The following is a 17,632-nucleotide window of genomic DNA, read 5'->3' as shown; positions in this document are numbered from 1 at the left end:
AAAGTGGGTCAGGTAGTTAAAACGGTAGGCTTCAAATGATTAATTCGTTATGAATTAATTAATTATTCATAATTAATTCACAACAGTTCTATCACTAGCTACGTTTCTACCCACCTATTTTTATACGCATTTTGGATATGGCACAAAAAAACAGTTGGTTTTTAAGAGGTCCATAAATTTTAAAAATGCTTATAAAAACATATGTGCATTATGGAGTAAGATAACCTTTTTATTCTATAAGAAAAGATGCGCATTAACTGCAATAAAAACACAATTACCGAACAAATTAAAGTACGCACATTAAAAAATGTCATGTGAATTTGTTATAACGGTTCATGTGATGATAAAAAATGTGAGTGGATAAATCAGCAGGCTGAGCACATAGTAAAACATGTGAAATGTTGTTCTGGTCATTCTAAAACACCGTAACCATTTCAATATTAATGTTATTATATTATTAATGACCTCTAGAAACAAGAGGGCCCGTGCTCCGAGTCCCACGCCTTGAAATGCCACCGTGCGTTCAATGCATGTCAGGGTTGTCTTCTGAGGCGCAAGTAATTTATTAAATTAAGATTATAAATTAAATGTTATAAAGATATTTTGTTTTGTTTAGTCGTGCTATTATTTTGCAGTAATGTTGCACTGCGCAGTACTTTATATTTATGAAAGTGTAAATTGGCTGTTTGTGTATGCGCGTCTGTCTGAATCTGCGCATGTGTGTGCATGTCTGAGTGTGACAGAAAGAGAAAGTGTAAGGTGGGTTCTTAGTTTCGACTTGACTGACAGCATATGTACCAAGCATCCCTTCTATTTGGCCCTGTAACTATTTTGTCATTCACATAGCAAATCACAACTTAATTTCATGTCTGGAACTTCTGTGTTATTAAGTCTATAAGGTAAGAAAAATATCATTTGATAAATTCGTTTTAAAAAGAAATTTATTTGTCTAATAGAATTTTGGTTTTGTCTTTACTAATAGGTACTTATATTGATTGGGTTAAATACAATTGACCCTTTGTTAAGCCCCACCCTCCTTAGTTACTGATGCTACGCCTTTCTAGCTTTCGTGCCTGGCACGGCTTTTACAATGAGTATGTGCCGGTGTCAGACATTGCCAGGGATATAATGTCATTTTTGGCGAACATGTGAGATATCAGAGAAAGCCAAAAAAAAAGGACTGCAGTATGCATTACAGGGGTATATTCACGACATAATAGGCAATAGATTAGAGAATAATTAAATCAAAATTGAAGCTAGCTTAGCCTAGCCGCCTCATACTCTGACCATTCAACAGCTTAGCTAATGCTCAGCAGGAAAGGTGACATTGAAAAATAATCTAATAATAACAAATTAAACTGTGATTTCTCTATTTTTAGCTAAAAAGCCTGATAGACCAACTGCTGTGCAATGAAATATGGCGTTACTAACGGAAACACACATGGACACTGCTTCTACATCATTCATTCATAGAAAGAACAGCCAGAAAGAGGAAATTGATGGATTTGTGCTGAATTTTAGCATCATTGACCCATAACAATGTACAGTAATTTACCTATTACTGTCAGAATGTTTGTGTGCTCTTTATAAATTAATAAAAAACAGCTGCGGGTAAGTATATTGATCGCAAGCACTCAGTTTGTGATCACATCTCTGTTTTGTTCTGTTGATTTGTAATTTCAAATATTCATAGCTTGAAATAGATGGAAATATGAAGTTCAGTAAAGTTAGCAACAGTTTGTAGATTAGTATTTGCCTGATCAATAACTCATGACCTATTCACTATTAGTATGACGAAGTTACTATGGCGAAGGCTTAAACGGAGCATTACTCATAATAGAGCGGAAAAAAAAGAAACAGACAGCTGTGAAACATAACCTGCTTTGGATTTTTGTAGGAAACACAGTTTAGATCTGTTTAGGGTAAGAGGTGTGCGAGTTATTGCTGTCGGTCTATCGCTGAATGTCAGGAATTTCAAAACAAAACCAACTTAACTCCGCTCCTTTAGCGTACCCCACAGCTTGATCCACACTGGCATTTCTCCTGTTAGGTTTTTGATTTTGGAAAGGGAAAGAATTCCAAGACTCTGTCCAAACTTTAAGGATACTGGGTATCAGATTTGCACAATCCATATGCACAACGCTTTGGTCTGTTTCCCTTGCTCAAAAGCTTGACAGCGCCCCTCCGCATAACTACGGTTGCTAAGCCACGATTAGTGGATGGCGGTTTTTGGGTGTGGCTTAGCGAAGGGTCAATTGCTAGGCCTAACACGATAAAGAATTTTTGTTGCGTGAAATATTGTTGCGATAAGCGATATTATTGTAATTTTGAGAGAATTTTATGCCACCGATTATATAACAGCATAATAACCAAATAGCTATAAACACATTAAAATATTTATCATTTTTAAGTTATTGATTCTAATTTAATGTTAAAAAATGTTTATGTCCTATTATATATACTATTCAATGTTCTATTAGGTAATTGCCCAATTATAAACTGACACTGATAAGGTATAAAGTAAAAGTCATTGTAAAATTTTACGACTGAAGTCATCTCAGAGTATTGCACAATAAGTCCAGATATCAATTTTTGAGACAGGACTAACGGTTGCATTTCTAAAGAGACCAAAACTATTTTCAACGACACAAACTAGAGAAAAATGGTCATCAAACAAATAAAAACTAAAATGTTAGCTTCACACAAAGACTAGAATAAAACTAAATTGAAAAAGCCTCCAAAAACAACACAAGTTGAAAATGCGCACTCCACTGAGCTTGCAACATGCCTGTGGAAATGCAGTTAATCTTTTGCATGCAGACTCTAAAGAAAGAATGGCTTTGTACAAAGAGTGCATTTGAGCAATGGCATTTCTAATTTAAAAGCTCGTTCTGATGTAGCATCCACACCTCTAGGTGTCAGTATAAAATATAGACAACAGACATTTTCTGCCAAAAAACACTGAGCAATTTATTCTCATGCTCACATTAAGAATGATCAAAATGAAAGTAAATAAACAACAGACAATGAGCCTTACCTGGACACCGACTGTTTTGATTGGCAGCAGAAAGGCATTTAGTGAATGAAGGCTGGTTATCTGCATGAGTTTCTCTTCCTCCTCGTCTGATATGCATGACTTCACTCTCTGAAGAAGGGTGTGAGGCTGAACGGAGTGACATCAAAAGGATTGAGATTTTATAGCATGCCATATATAATCCACTAGGAGCTGGAACCACAGTGTGCTTTCAAGTGTCCACTTTCAACTCAATCAGAAAGCTTTAATACTTTTAGGTAGAAAAGATGAATTATTCAAGGCCAGTGTCAATAATTCAGCCTACAAGAAGCAAATGTTTAAACACACATACCTTTTTGACACTGGCAGAGAAGTCTGTGATGATTTTCAGTATGTTGTTAGTTTCAGCAAAGTCTTTACAGACATAAGGCTCATCAGCACAGATAACTCTAATGGCCAGACCAGGACCTGCAAAACACATTTCTTTATCACGCATTTTAAAAACATGGTTCACTCAAAAATTAAAATATTCCTGCCAGTTATTTTTAAGTAGTTCCAAACCTTTTTTGTGTTTTTTATTAATTACTTAATTTTTTTATTTATTGATTTAGTCAGTCAGTCAGTAAGTTATTCGAGTATTCATTCAGTTAGTTGAACACAAAAGAAGATCTTTTACCAAACAGCCACTGACATCCACAATAGGGAAAATGCTATGGAAGTCAATGGCTGCTGCATTCCAGAACTCTTCAAAATATATTTTTTTTTATTTTGTGTACAACAAAATAAAGAACATCAAACAAATGGAACGATTGAAGGAGGAGTAGGGCCATTGAGAATAAATTAAGACATGCTCAAAATTGTACTGTCCACATGAGCACCAGAACTCAATAAAAGTCTAAGTAAGGCAAACTGCAAGTTCAATGTTCTAAAACATCAGGGGGGCAGTTACATAGACATAGACGCACAGAATTTAACCAGGGGTTAGACAAGGGGATTTCTTTACATTGAAACTATATAAATCTTGTGCATAAATAGTTCTAGGAGGCTTTCAGAGGATTCTTACACATTTCCAAAGTCAAATTTAAGCAATTTTGAAACTTTTCCACCACTCGGAGTGTGGCAAATAGCATAAATGTACTTCCGCACATTTCATCAGATGCTATTTGTAATAGTATTCTAAGCCACGTTTGCCACAAGCCCGACATTGAATTAATACCATTTACTTCAAAACATGTTAAAAATATGTATCTATCATTTTAAATGTATATTTATTTGAATTTGTTCACTCATGAACTGACAAAAGGGCATGCAGATCAAGCTACAGGCAAAGGCACAGATTGCAGAGTTTATGCTATTTTATTTTATTGAAATAGTTCATTCTTATTACCTATTCAGTAACAAATTATTATAAAACAACTACATTTTCAACCATTTTAAGTGCTAACACTAGATTAAAAGTCAAGCATTTAAGGATTTCCAGCACATACAAAATAGAACACCTAACTAATTGTTAGGAGAAGTGATGCTTTAAATTATTATTTGCCAGAAAAAAAGAGGTTTCTGAGGCTCTCACCAGGGAAAGGATGTCTTGAGACGATCTCTTCAGGAAGCCCCAGCTCTCGACCAAGTGCTCTCACTTCATCCTTATGGAAATCCTTCAGCGGTTCGATTACTTTACCCTGAAAGGCAAAACGTTCAAAAGAACCAGCAAAATATCAGTAAGGGTGAAGGCATAATTGAGTTCACATAACACGAAGACGACAAGACATCCATTTGTGTGCCTCTATTCTGACACACCACAGGGGTCTTAAATTTACTACAGCCCAATACATTAGAAATCCATTTTCTCTGCTTGAATTCTCCAATATTGCCAAACTGCAAAAAACACTTTACTATTATGCTGTTAAATAGCACAAATGTGAAAAAAAGACCAAAATAACTGTTACAACAATAAAAGCAATACTCATTCTCAAGAAAATGTTTTTTCTTCTATTTTGATATTTTGTTCTATTTTTTATTTTATTTTTTTTTTATACATCACTGTTAATGTTCCCTTAAGGTAAAGAGAATGTTTCTGGGATGTTCTCTTTTAGGATCTCTTTAAAAAAAAAATCCAGAAATCAAGCAATGTTCTGGAAAGCTCATTCATCAAAAATGAATGTTCTGATTTGGTTTGCAAAAACTACAGAAGCAAAAAGCATACAAGACATCATGTGTTTGCGGGGATTCAAGGTTTCAAATGACCTAACACTGTTTATCCCAATACTTTTGTAACAATTTGAACACTCTGACACACAAACACACACAAAAAACACTTGTTGAAAATCCTCAATACTGAAGCCATCTCATCACTAGGTTTGGGACGATAACCGTTTTTAAGGTATACCACGGTTCAGTAAAATCCAAAAGGTTATAAAACCGCCCAGATTTTCTGCTATACTGTTCCTAAGGTGTTTTATTTCTTTTTTTTTAGGAAAATAGTATCTCCAGCAGAAAAGATATCCAAAGATAAATTGTAAAGAAATCAATGTTTTTGAAACTAATGGAGACAGTAGAAGTCAATGATTCAATTTTATTAATCAGCCTAATATGTTTACTGCTCCAAAATATTTTTAAAATAAATATATTGTGTTCAAAGGGGTAAAAGTTTTAGTTTTAACCCAGATATTTAAAAAGAATGTATTTTAGAGCAGTAATCACAATACCGTCAAACCATGCAATTTTTATCGAAGGTTATTATACCGCCAGAATCTTATACTGGCCCATGCCTACTCATAACTACACAAGACAAATGCTCTCTCTGAATCAAACCAATATTTAAATGTGCAACTGTGATCACCAAAGCTTTAATAAACATATGCAATCATTTAGAATTAGGATCACATGGATCAAGATTGCACACTCTTTCTAATTTGCAGCACATAAATTTGCATTAAAAGAATTTCCTTTGCATTTGATCCATGTTACTTTACCTCGTCTCGGAGTTTCCGGATAAGCTCTGTGTCATTGTGGTGTGTTTTGATAACTTCAGCCTTCCCGCTAGCAAGGTGAGATGCGCTCTCGATGAGGTCTGGCCTGAGCGTTCCCTGTGCCAGATACACATCCTCTGGCTTCAGATTCATCTCTCCAATCACCTCATTCGCCACCTATGACAGACCGCAAATTACTGTTCTGCTCCATACATCAGCTTGTTATCATTTCCTACCCATTCTCAACTGGAGGTTTTAATGCTATGTAATAGATTAAGGGGCTCAAATGTTTGCAAACGCTTCTTCAGCAAAGTGTAAGTAAGGTTACATATAGGCTGGGTGACCATCAAATGGGAGGGACTTACGTCACAAGTAGACTGGTTTAGGGTTGGTGTAGGTGTAGTAGACATTAATAAAGCATAGGTTATTGTGAGGTTGGGTTAGATAAAGACATTCATAAAACACAATAGCTTGGACATTGTGTCATGTACAAGACAATAAATAAATGAAAACTTCAGGAGGTTTGTATAACCCACTAGGAGGTGGCTCAGAACTTAATTTATACCTTCTTGCAAGTGTGGGATTTACTTCAACAATTTTACAGCCAACAGAGCAGTTGAATCATCATGGCTAATCTCTAAACACAGTGTTGTCGACATGTTTAATCATCACTTCATTACAGGAACTAATTACGATCAAGGTGACAGCTTAAACTACTGTTACGACATTGTTTTTGACAGTTTTCACACGTGTACATGTTAAACATTTTAACTTTTCCACTAATGACTGTATCGCTGTCATGTAATCATAGCCTTTTCTGCAGACAGACTTAACTGAGACCCAACACATTTCAGATGAACCAATACTGAGGTCAACTGTTCTCCACAGTAACATCATCACAGGACTATTTGATAATAATAAGAGAGTGGACAAATATTCTGCTACACACTTTTACAAACGTATCCCCGATGATCTTTCTCTTCTCTTCTGGATTGGTGGTCATGTTGAGTGTTTTGCTGATGCGTTTCCTGGGCGTGCGGTCCTCTTCTGAAATTGGTAGGGTCGTTGTGCCATTGTAAAAAGTGTGTGCTGCATTTACCACTGTAAAGCAAAGAGAGTTTTTCTTTAGTTACAACACTGATCCATGTTTTATTTAACAAAAGTATTAAGCAAATAATCATTTACAATGAAGTATAAAAATATAATGAATAAATAAAACACATATATGCCTTTATTGGGCAGTGGTTAGTCATCATAGCATCAAATGATTGAAGATGAATAATTAATTTATTTTCTAACATTAATTCAGTCTACAACATAGAAAATTATGTGATATGTATTTATAGGCTTTTCGTTCGTTAACTACATTAAAGCTCCATTTGTTAACATTAGTCAGTTTAACTAAAGTCAATATAATGACAACAATAAAGGCATTCATTAATCATAGAGGATGCTAATTTCTGAGTTAATGCCAAATAACATTGAAATCAAAAGTTGTAATCAATTTATTAAATTGAGTTTAGTAAAATTCTATTCTATTTATATTAACTTTATAAGTAATTATAATATGCCTTTTAATGAGACATGATTGTAGAGTTAAATTGTACTTACCATCCTTGTGCAAATTAATAAAATAATTTGTTTGTTATACCTGTTAAAGTCACCTTTTTTTGCAGCTTAGTCAATATCATAATACTGTATACCATGATAAAAGCTTCAGCGATTAATCACATTAAGAAAATTTGATACTAGCAGAAAGCAACACGCATATTAGTGCTATCAAATGATTCATTGCAATTATCACTTTCAAAATAAAAGTTCATTTACAAAATGTTTTTCCATACTGTGTAAATTGTGCATATAAATATATGCATGAATATTGTAAAAGATTATATGTATTTTTTAATATCTTGGATGAAATCAATCGCAATAAACTGTTTGACAGCACTATTATATTTACAAATTTACACACACAACGTATTAACTTTATAATTAAGTTCATTAAAAATAAGCAATCAAGTAACAATAATAATACATGACTGAAAATAAAAACAAACAAATATTAAATGATTTGTGTTAGACTTCAAATGACAGAATCTTCTAAATCACACCTTTGAGTTTAATGCCAAGTTTAGTCAGTGCTTCCTCAACACTCTGACTCTCTCTCTTTCTCATGAAGCCATTGTCGATGTGAACAGCAATCACTTGCTCCTGATTGAGGGCTTTGTTCAGCAGGGCAGTGCAAACAGTGGAATCCACACCACCACTCAATAAAACCTGCACAAACACACACACACAATTCACATCAAACAAGACATACAATAAACCCAAATGTTCAAACAGACACACACACACACACACACACAGACAGACAGACAGACAGACGCACACTAGCGCGCACACACACGCGCGCACAAAATAACAAAATTATTCAGGAGTTTTTTTTGTAGATCCAGATTACTATATTATTAACACTACCGTATGTTTATTAATAGATTATAAATCCAGTAACTCTTAGTTCATGCTCTAGAGAAAAGACCCACTTTGCAGACGAGCAGAAAGGAAATCACCTTGCTTAAGGAAACAGCACTAACTAATTGGAAATTCTAATTGGTTGCCTTCCCACACAGACACACACACACCTCAACTAAGCACTGCCTAAAGCAAAAGCAATTATTAGGAAATCAGACAAATTAGAGCATTATGGTACTAATCACATATGTGCCTTCAAACAAACATAAGGCCTCTTAATAGATCAAGGAAGATCAATAGCGTACAGAGTCCACAATAACGGAAACATGGACCACACATACTTTAAAAACGAGCACAGGTAAAAACAAGAAAACAAAAGCAGCCTGAAAACTGGTTAACAGCACATTTCATTACTAGATATTAGGGACCTGTAAAGAATGCAACTCTAACAATTTACATTTTACAGCAAGATGTGAGTAATAGATATTCCTTCACAATATATATTGTTTTCATAATGGGGTAATAATAATAAAAAACTACTAAATGCATTTCTGTTTTTATCATAACTGTATTTGTTTGTAATTATTACAAATTAAATTGGAAGGAGATGGGTTGTATGCTTGTATGCGTGTGACTATCTCTTGATTTCTTGCTTCATCACAGTGATACCAAAAAAATAATACCGCTAAATCCCTACATACCACAGTGGTTTGTAAATAATCAGTGATTTAACAAGAAACATTTAATTAAAAAAAAGTTTTTCCTTTCCGTGCCTACCATAAGCACACCCTCTGAATGACTTCAGCACAGGAGACATGTGCTATGTTTCCATTCAAAAATGCAAATTAATTTTATGCGCAAAACTGAAATATCACATTAAAGATGTGCGAATAATGCAACGTTTCCATCCAACGAGTCAAAGCAAACAAAATTATCACTTCCTGATTATCTGGTGCCAGATATCGACAGTAAAAACTGAATTTGCTGCGATGAGAAGCTGTGTGAATCTTTTCTTCATTTAATAAATGACTTGCGCCTCAATGCAGACACTCAGTTAACACGCAGTGGCGTTTGAATGCTCTTGAGGTCATTAATAATATAATAACATTAATATTAAGATGGTTAAGGCATTAAAACAAAAAACATTTCAGATATTCTACAGTGTGCTCAGCCTGCTGGTTTGTCCATTCACACATTTTTATCATCACATGATCTCTTAGAACAAAATTATGTTTTTTTAATGCGCATACAGGAATTGTTCAGTAAGTGTTTCCATCGTAGTTTATGCACATCTTTTCTTATCAAATAAAAAGTTTATTCTACTCAGTTATGCGCATGTTTTTTACGCGCATTTTCAAAACTTAAGCGCATCTTGCCATCAATCGTTTTTTTATGTGCATATACAAAAAGTGCATAAAAATACGTGGCTGGAAACCTAGCTAATGTAGTCAACATGCATCTCAGAAAACTGGCAGACTGGACATGCTGGTTTTCCGCTCTCAAAATCTGTACTAATTTCAGTTTGGATGCTGAGATATGACCAAGCAATTAAGCCATGACAGGAAGACAGCTACTCCACTCTGTTTCAAGCGTTTTTGTTCTCCTGATTGTTCTTGATGTCTTTAGGTTGATAAAACTATACCAGTGGAGCAAAGTGGTGGAATCACTTTTAATTTCTTTTTTTTTTTTTACATAGTCAAAATGTCTGCTTTGTTTTATATAAGTAAAACATGGCTGTGCACTTTCCCAAGCTGCAGTGATGCTGTATTTTCCCTGAAATAATATGAAGCATACACTAGTTATAACATTTTTTTAAATACTGAATTGTATATGGAATATTGCATTAGTTGTTATGTGACCAAATTTTTCCTACCAAATAATTATTGTTCCTGATAAAGAAACACTAAATAACTTTTCCTCGGACATGTCCGAGATTCTGCTTTTGCATTTGACCAGTCAGTGATGAACACTGAAAAGAAACACACAAACTTTTTTTTTTAAATTTGTTTGCTGAATAAGAAATCAATAAGAAATTATTCTGTTGCTGAAGGCCATTAAAGTTTAATAGAAAAAGATGGTATTACTTTGGGGCAGAAGGAAACTTCAACTCATAGAAGTATTCCCATGTACAGCTCTTCTTCAAAAAGCCCAGAACGATAAAGTGCTCTGATAAACAGTGTAAGCTTTGCACATGAGTTTGTAGTTGTGTCTTTTTTTACATTATCTTACTGTCCTTAAGTGGAAGGTAGGGTGAAATCGGTAGAAACCAGTATGTTATGCAAATAAATAAATTAAAAATTATAAATTTAGATAATTCTTAAAAGTCATATTTTTTATGTGCTGTAGAGAAAAGTTGTATTTCAATCTACAGCAAGTATATGTATATTAAAGATAATGCGTACAATAAATTATTATAAAATTAATAAAGTATTGTTTGGGGCCGTCGATACAGCAATAATCTTCTAATGATACAAACACAGACTAAACTGCACATTTTTTAACTTAACAATAACTCTCTATTTCTGCTGCCCAGTGTGAAAGATACTTTTTCAGCTCGAAACTGGATCAAAAATTTAACAAGAAGCTGTCTAGGCATGTCCACAACTGAAGACTTAATTCAGTTCAGTTTAGAGAGGCCTTCATTGCAGCAATTTGATCCCAGTCTTGATGTGGACCTCTGGTTAACTCCATACAGCTAAAATTCTTTATTAATCTGGGGTCGCCACAGCGGAATGAACCACCAACTTATCCAGCACATGTTTTACGCAGTGAATGCCCTTCCAGCCACAACCCATCACGGGGAAACATCCATACACACTCATTCACACACATATACTACAGACAATTTAGTTAATTCCCCTAAAGTGCATGTGTTTGGACTGTGGGGGAAACCGGAGCACCCTGAGGAAACCCATGCCAACATGGGGAGAATATGCAACTCCACACAGAAATGCCAACTGACCCAGCCGAGGCTCGAAACAATGACCTTCTTGCTGTGAGGCGAACGTGCTACCCACTGCTATACTGTTATACAGTAAAATAAAACCTATTGTACATATTGTATTCAAATGAATAAAACTGCTTTGCTTCTAATGATCTCCTTGTGTGCATTTATTAGGCAAAAACACTTTATTTTACATATTTTAATTGGGCTCCTAAACTTCTTTAATGTGCTCCTAAATTTTTCAACTTAGGAGCGCATGTGCTACTCCTGAAAAAAGTAAGCGTCAAGCCCTGCACAGGAAAAGTTTCTTTCCTCAGGCCATCTACCTTACGAACAGTTAATATTCCCTTACTGTGCAATACTTTCTCATGCGCAATTGTACACAGCACCATATAACAATACACAATGCAATACTTTCTCCATTCGCATTTGTACACAGCACCTTATTACCTGCATATTTAAAACAAATCTGTCCATACAATTCAACATCCAGATCTTTTTGACTGACTGCATCTCTATTTAATGTTTATCGTCTTTTTTTCATATTTATTTTGTGTCATCACTTGTCACTTCATTTACAATGGAAGCTTCTGTAGCCAAAACAAATTCCTTGTGTGTGTGAAGCACACTTGGCAATAAAACTGATTCTGGAAGTTTTCCACAGAATGTAAACATCCACCATTGGACCACAAAGAAGACTATACTTTCCAGAACATCAATTGCATGTGTCATGTCCATAAACATGCATTTTAGTTCCTCCCATTTGACAACAAATCATTTACATTTTAAAATGTTCACAACATAAGAACTGAAAAAGCAAAAACAAACTACATTTCTTTTATTGAGCAACATACTGCTAATAAACAGTGACAAAAAACTCTTTTCAAGTATTAATATAAACTATCCATATAAAGAGTATTTTTGTTGTTGAGCAACAACCTAATCTTAAAAATTATTTGAAATTACGTCAACAATGTTTGCTCAAGCATATGTATCAAGGCTAAAAGTGCTGGCCTCCTTAATAAACTAAGAAAAACTATTATAACCAAAAAAAATTTAAATAATAAATAAATAAATAAACAGTCCCACTCCAAGTTACCACAAAACACATGAGCAAAGCCACACATTTAATCATTTTAAATGACAGATGGAAGAGCTTTCCGTTACTCACCAGGACTTTCGATTTGTCCACCTTCTCTCGGATCTCTCTAATGCAGCTCATTTGACGGTTCTGGACAGTGAAGTTACTGCTGCAGCCCGCAATCTCAAACAGGAAGTTGCGTAGCATGTCCATTCCTCTCTCTGTCAGATCAACCTCTGGATGAAACTGAGTACCATAAAGCTTCTTCTGCTCATTAGCAATGCCTAAGAAAAACGGACACCGGGAAACGAGTTCAATCGCAAACAGCTATGACAAAACACCCAGCACCTGTAATGCTTTTATACAAGATAAAGCATGTCTAGGAAAGCAGGTCTCCTTTATTTCCATCTGCACACCTGCAACGATGTTTCCAGACTGTGCAACAATTTTGAATCCATCTGCTACTTTGTCGACACTGTCTCCATGTGTCAGTAGAACGTGTTCCTCCTTTTGAAGCCCCCTTGAAACATAAAAAGCATTGAGCAAGACAAAAGTACTGGTTTACATTTCTACAAGAATGTTTAGAAATGAACTATAGACAGTCACCAAAAAAAAAAAAAAAAGCAAACATAATAAAATGACTTATACCTAAAGAGAGAGCAGGAATTATCCAATGCAATGTTGAAAACCCCATCCTCCCTCACACTCTTCCTGTGCACCGTACCTCCAAACACTTTATTCATCATCTGGAAAACACAAAAACAGTTAGTGTTGTCAATGAGTATTTTAGTTTGGTAATTTTTAGGACTACTGCTCAAAAGTTTGAGGTCAGCAGGTCTTAATATTTATGCAGTGAGTGCACAACAGTGCTATACTTGCAGTGGTAGTCGGATTGAAAAACAATTTTATTTAACAATAATTGCATTTATTATAACGCTGTTATACACTGTTTATTTTCAATGGGTTAAAGTTAAAAAAAAAATCACTATTTCTTTTACTGTGCACACTGACGAGGTAAAATTTGCTTCTCTCTTTCAAGTTCAAATCAAATTTGAATGCCACAGCATTTTAGATATGTATATAAATAGCCTTTGTGGTATATTAAAAAGATCAAATTAATAAAATAACAAGTAAGAGAAATAAATGACAGAAATTAAATAGAAACAGACAACGTCTCTACAAATATCACAATTACAAGATTAATATTTGTTGATTATTTAAATAAGGGAAATGCGTTGATTAAGCACTATTGGTGTACATATATTTTGCAGCCAGTTTAGACATTCATCCTCTCCGAGCCTTTAGTAAAGTTTTTTCTGAATAATTTAGAATAAAGAATCTATTTTTTCCTTTTTTTTCTTGGTCTTTAATAAAGAAGTAATGCAAAAAAAAAAAAAAAAAAAAAAAAGCAAAAGTTGAATCTCACACATTTTAGGAGATTTAGAAACCCGGGCCAGACAAACTTTTTAAGTCATAAAAAGGTGCGTCTCTGTGCATCTGCAATGCAAGTGAGACTCTTTCACACACAGAACGAAACAAGTAAGCGAGAGAAGATTTTCCACTACCTAATTGATCGCGGATGTTTAGGTTTATTAGGCGGATACAAAAATCAATTGTAAAAGGATGTAAATAAAGTAAAAAAGTGTCATGGTAAACAAGATCAAATAGTAAATAAAAAATGATATATAGTAAAAACAAATGTGTTATTCTACAGTAATAGCACTTGGCAAAAGTAACATTGAATATATTTACATAAACAAAATTTGAAATAAATGATTTGCTTTGCAACCACAGGAACAAAACAATAAAATAAACAATTATTATACTGTAATAAATGTGTTAATATCCCCCTCCATTAAATTTAGCCTTGTAGAATACAAAAACAATTCAAACTTATTTTTATTATTATTATTACAAATAATATTATGTATAGTATTATTAATAATAATAGTTTCTCACCTGCATTCCATAGCAGATTCCGAGAACTGGTTTTCCGATCGTGAAAATGGCAGGATCAAACCAGGGTGCATCTTCAGCATAGACAGAGTTTGGCCCTCCAGATATAATAATGGCTCTAATAATGGAGACAATCATTTGATATACACATTATAAATTAATTTACATTAACCAAAATGGAATTAAATAAAAACTCAAGAGGCTGGGATAGATGGAAAGTGTCTGTCTGTTGAGCCTGGGAAAGTTTTATGCAAAGGCCAAATGATGTGTCTCATTTTTCTCTTCGGTTTGTGGGTTTTCTTTCTTTCTATCAGAACATTCCAAGTCTCAATGTCCATTGCTTTGGGAAAACAGCTTTGTTTCCTTTTATGTCCTCATAGGTGGAAAACACTGAACTCAAACTCACACTGTGTTCTCTCAAGGACAGACTAACTAACAACATAAACCAATATGTTCTCACTAAACTCTCTTGCAAATTTTAAGAACTGCTCTAAGTTTAAAAAAAAACAAGCAGCCTGAATGATCATACTGAAACAGTAACAAAACCATTTGAAAGAAAGCAATTCTCTTCATTGAACTTCAATGAAAATACAATAACTTAGTGAATTTGATCAGAAATCCACAAAATGTTACTATGAGCTGCACATGCATTTACAACTTGTCTAATCCTGTACTGCGTAGAAAAGATATTGATGTATCTCTAAAATCACCAAACCCCTAATCTGTGTAAGCATTTGATGAGGAGCTTCAAGCAATGATCCTTGGAGCCAATCATAGTCCTCCATGTTGAGCCTGTGAATAATGGCCAATCAGTGATTTTTAAGAATCTACTCAGCATTACTCAAAATACAACCAGAAAATTCTTTTAATGTCACTTTTACAATTCAGTACAGATTAAACCAAAATATGTTGCTTTGACATACCAAATTCCAAATCATTATGACTTTCCTTTTCTGTTGAACACAAAAGATGATATTTTGAAAAACGTTTTTGAAAACTGTTAGCCACTGACATCCATATTAGAAAAAAATATATATTATAAAAGTCAATGGCTACTGGTTTTACAAGAAACTCAATCAAGTTTAAAAGAAAAGGGAAAGCAAATAATGACAGAATTTGAATTATTGAGAAAACTATCTCTTTAAGAACGTGCACCAAATCACAGTATTTATATACTGCTAAATAACAAATCTAAATCGTTCACTGAACCAAGCACTCCCACTAAAGTGTAGAGACAGAAAAGTGGAATGGTCTCCATGGTCAAAATAAAGCAACTGAAAACCAGGTGTAAGTGGTAATGGGCCTTAATTGACCATGTGTGATCACATTTTAATAAACCAAATGCGAAACTTGGCTAAAGTAGGATAATGCATTGTGAGCCGAGCAATAAAGATGAATCATTCTGCTGTCTTTGGCTTTTAAAGGACTAAGGTAGGGATGGGCGATAAATAAATTTTATTGATTAACTCGAGTGTGAAGTTCACATCGATTTGTTTGAATGAAAATCATTTTCACTCCAACACAACACTTCCCTCTGGGCTCCTGTAGTTCCCCCTCATTGCCATAGAAACACACAAACAACATGTAGAAGAGGTTAATTAATAATCAGGTTAATGTTGCGCTCTATGAAATGATTTTTTTTTAAATAATAAATAAAAAACAAACACAAAAAAAAAAAGAAAAAAAAAAGATAATTCTCGAAATCAAACATTTACCGCGAGACACGCATTTGAAACTGTGCACCACACCTTGTACTTCTCACAGTGAGAAGTAATGAATAAGACAATTAATAGATGAGACACGGATATGATCTAATTTTGGAATCCAACACTGCCGTTTCCGGAAAAATTATAATTTATATGAACTAATATACCAAAATAAAAATGAACCTTTAAATGTGTGTTCACTGAAAAAAAAATCTTTAAAAAGGTCCCTTTTTAACAATCATTATGAGTTTACTTTCACTGTAATTGTTTCAAATGGTGTATTTATACTATATTAAATCTTGTATATAATTATAAAAGCTTGAAAATTTGTATCTTTAAATGACAGCTTTTTTTTCTTTAGCATTTTTATGTCCTATAATAAATTATGATTATAATAAGGTTTTTTAGGGTAATAAACTTCAAGCATTTTTTATGAAATCTATTGTAAAATCTATTTACAATTTAAAAAAAAAAAAACAATTGTGAAAAAAATTAGGGATTTTTTTAAAAGCCTATTATCGCCCAGCCCTAGATTAGGGCCTTTGATTCACCAAGATTTGGGTCAGATTTAAAGCCAGTTTGTTTCCATACCAAACCTTTTTGTTTTGCAATTCAATCAGGCTTCCCTGGTACTTTTTAAACATAAGAATCAAACAGCACCTACTGACAGTGCTCACCTGAAACCCTGTTCTCTGATGGCGAAGGCGGGTGTCTCTAAAGGCAGAATCTCAGACTGGACAAACATCTCTCGTACCCGCCTGTCAATCACTTTGCCATACTGTGCCCCCGCATCCAGGATCACCACAGCACCCTCATAAGAACATAAACCATCTTTAGGTTCTCCGACGATGTCCAGCTGCAGATACACACAAAGACACAAAACAAATGAACACACATGACTTAATTACCCATGTTAAGCAAGTAAAATGGCACTAATTTAATTTGTGATGCATTTAAAGGAGCATGTGACTGGAGAGTAAAGATGTGCTGTTGCTGATAAATGCAGTCACATGAGTCCCAGGATACTGTTGTCCTGTGTAGTGCTTATAATCATTACAGCCTGACTGACCCTACAAAATTGTGTGTGAGAGAGTGTAGAGAGAGAATTAATTTTGTTTTGATCAGACATTTAATTATTTAATACAATTTGAATGTCATGTTTAGTAGCATCAAGAAATAATACAATAGCCTGTTACCTAGGTATTGTTTTGGAACTGATAATTAATCCAACATTGGTCACACTTTACAAAAAAATGCTTTGTTAATGCATACACTAAGATAAACTAATTATGAACAATACTAGTACATCACTTGTTAATCATGGTTCAACATGATTATAATACATAGGGCTGGAGGATTAATCGAGTAATTGAAATCGACATTTACAACCTATATTCGATCTAATTTATCCAGGACAATTTTTTTTCAATTAATTTCCCTACCGGGTGAGGATTCACATGACCCCACTCTGTTAAGACTGATTTAAACTTT

General features: G+C 34.1%; 1 protein-coding gene across 1 annotated transcript in view; it reads right to left on the bottom strand.

Moving 5' to 3' along the window:
- The window catches only part of gmps (guanosine monophosphate synthase), a 33,581-nt gene that overhangs the window by 12,783 nt on the left and 3,166 nt on the right, over positions 1 to 17,632 (bottom strand). The window contains 11 exon segments of the mRNA NM_200587.2: positions 3,038 to 3,163; positions 3,366 to 3,481; positions 4,587 to 4,692; positions 5,986 to 6,159; positions 6,932 to 7,083; positions 8,094 to 8,259; positions 12,570 to 12,763; positions 12,896 to 12,999; positions 13,128 to 13,225; positions 14,439 to 14,553; positions 16,819 to 16,997. Of these exon segments, the coding sequence (NP_956881.2) occupies positions 3,038 to 3,163; positions 3,366 to 3,481; positions 4,587 to 4,692; positions 5,986 to 6,159; positions 6,932 to 7,083; positions 8,094 to 8,259; positions 12,570 to 12,763; positions 12,896 to 12,999; positions 13,128 to 13,225; positions 14,439 to 14,553; positions 16,819 to 16,997 (1,530 nt within the window).

This window comes from Danio rerio, chromosome 18 (assembly GCF_052040795.2).
Source record: "Danio rerio strain M-AB ecotype USA chromosome 18, GRCz13ab, whole genome shotgun sequence".
Taxonomy (NCBI): domain Eukaryota; kingdom Metazoa; phylum Chordata; class Actinopteri; order Cypriniformes; family Danionidae; genus Danio; species Danio rerio.
The sequence above is the reverse complement of the archived record's forward strand: the minus strand, read 5'-3'. Positions and strand labels throughout refer to the sequence as shown.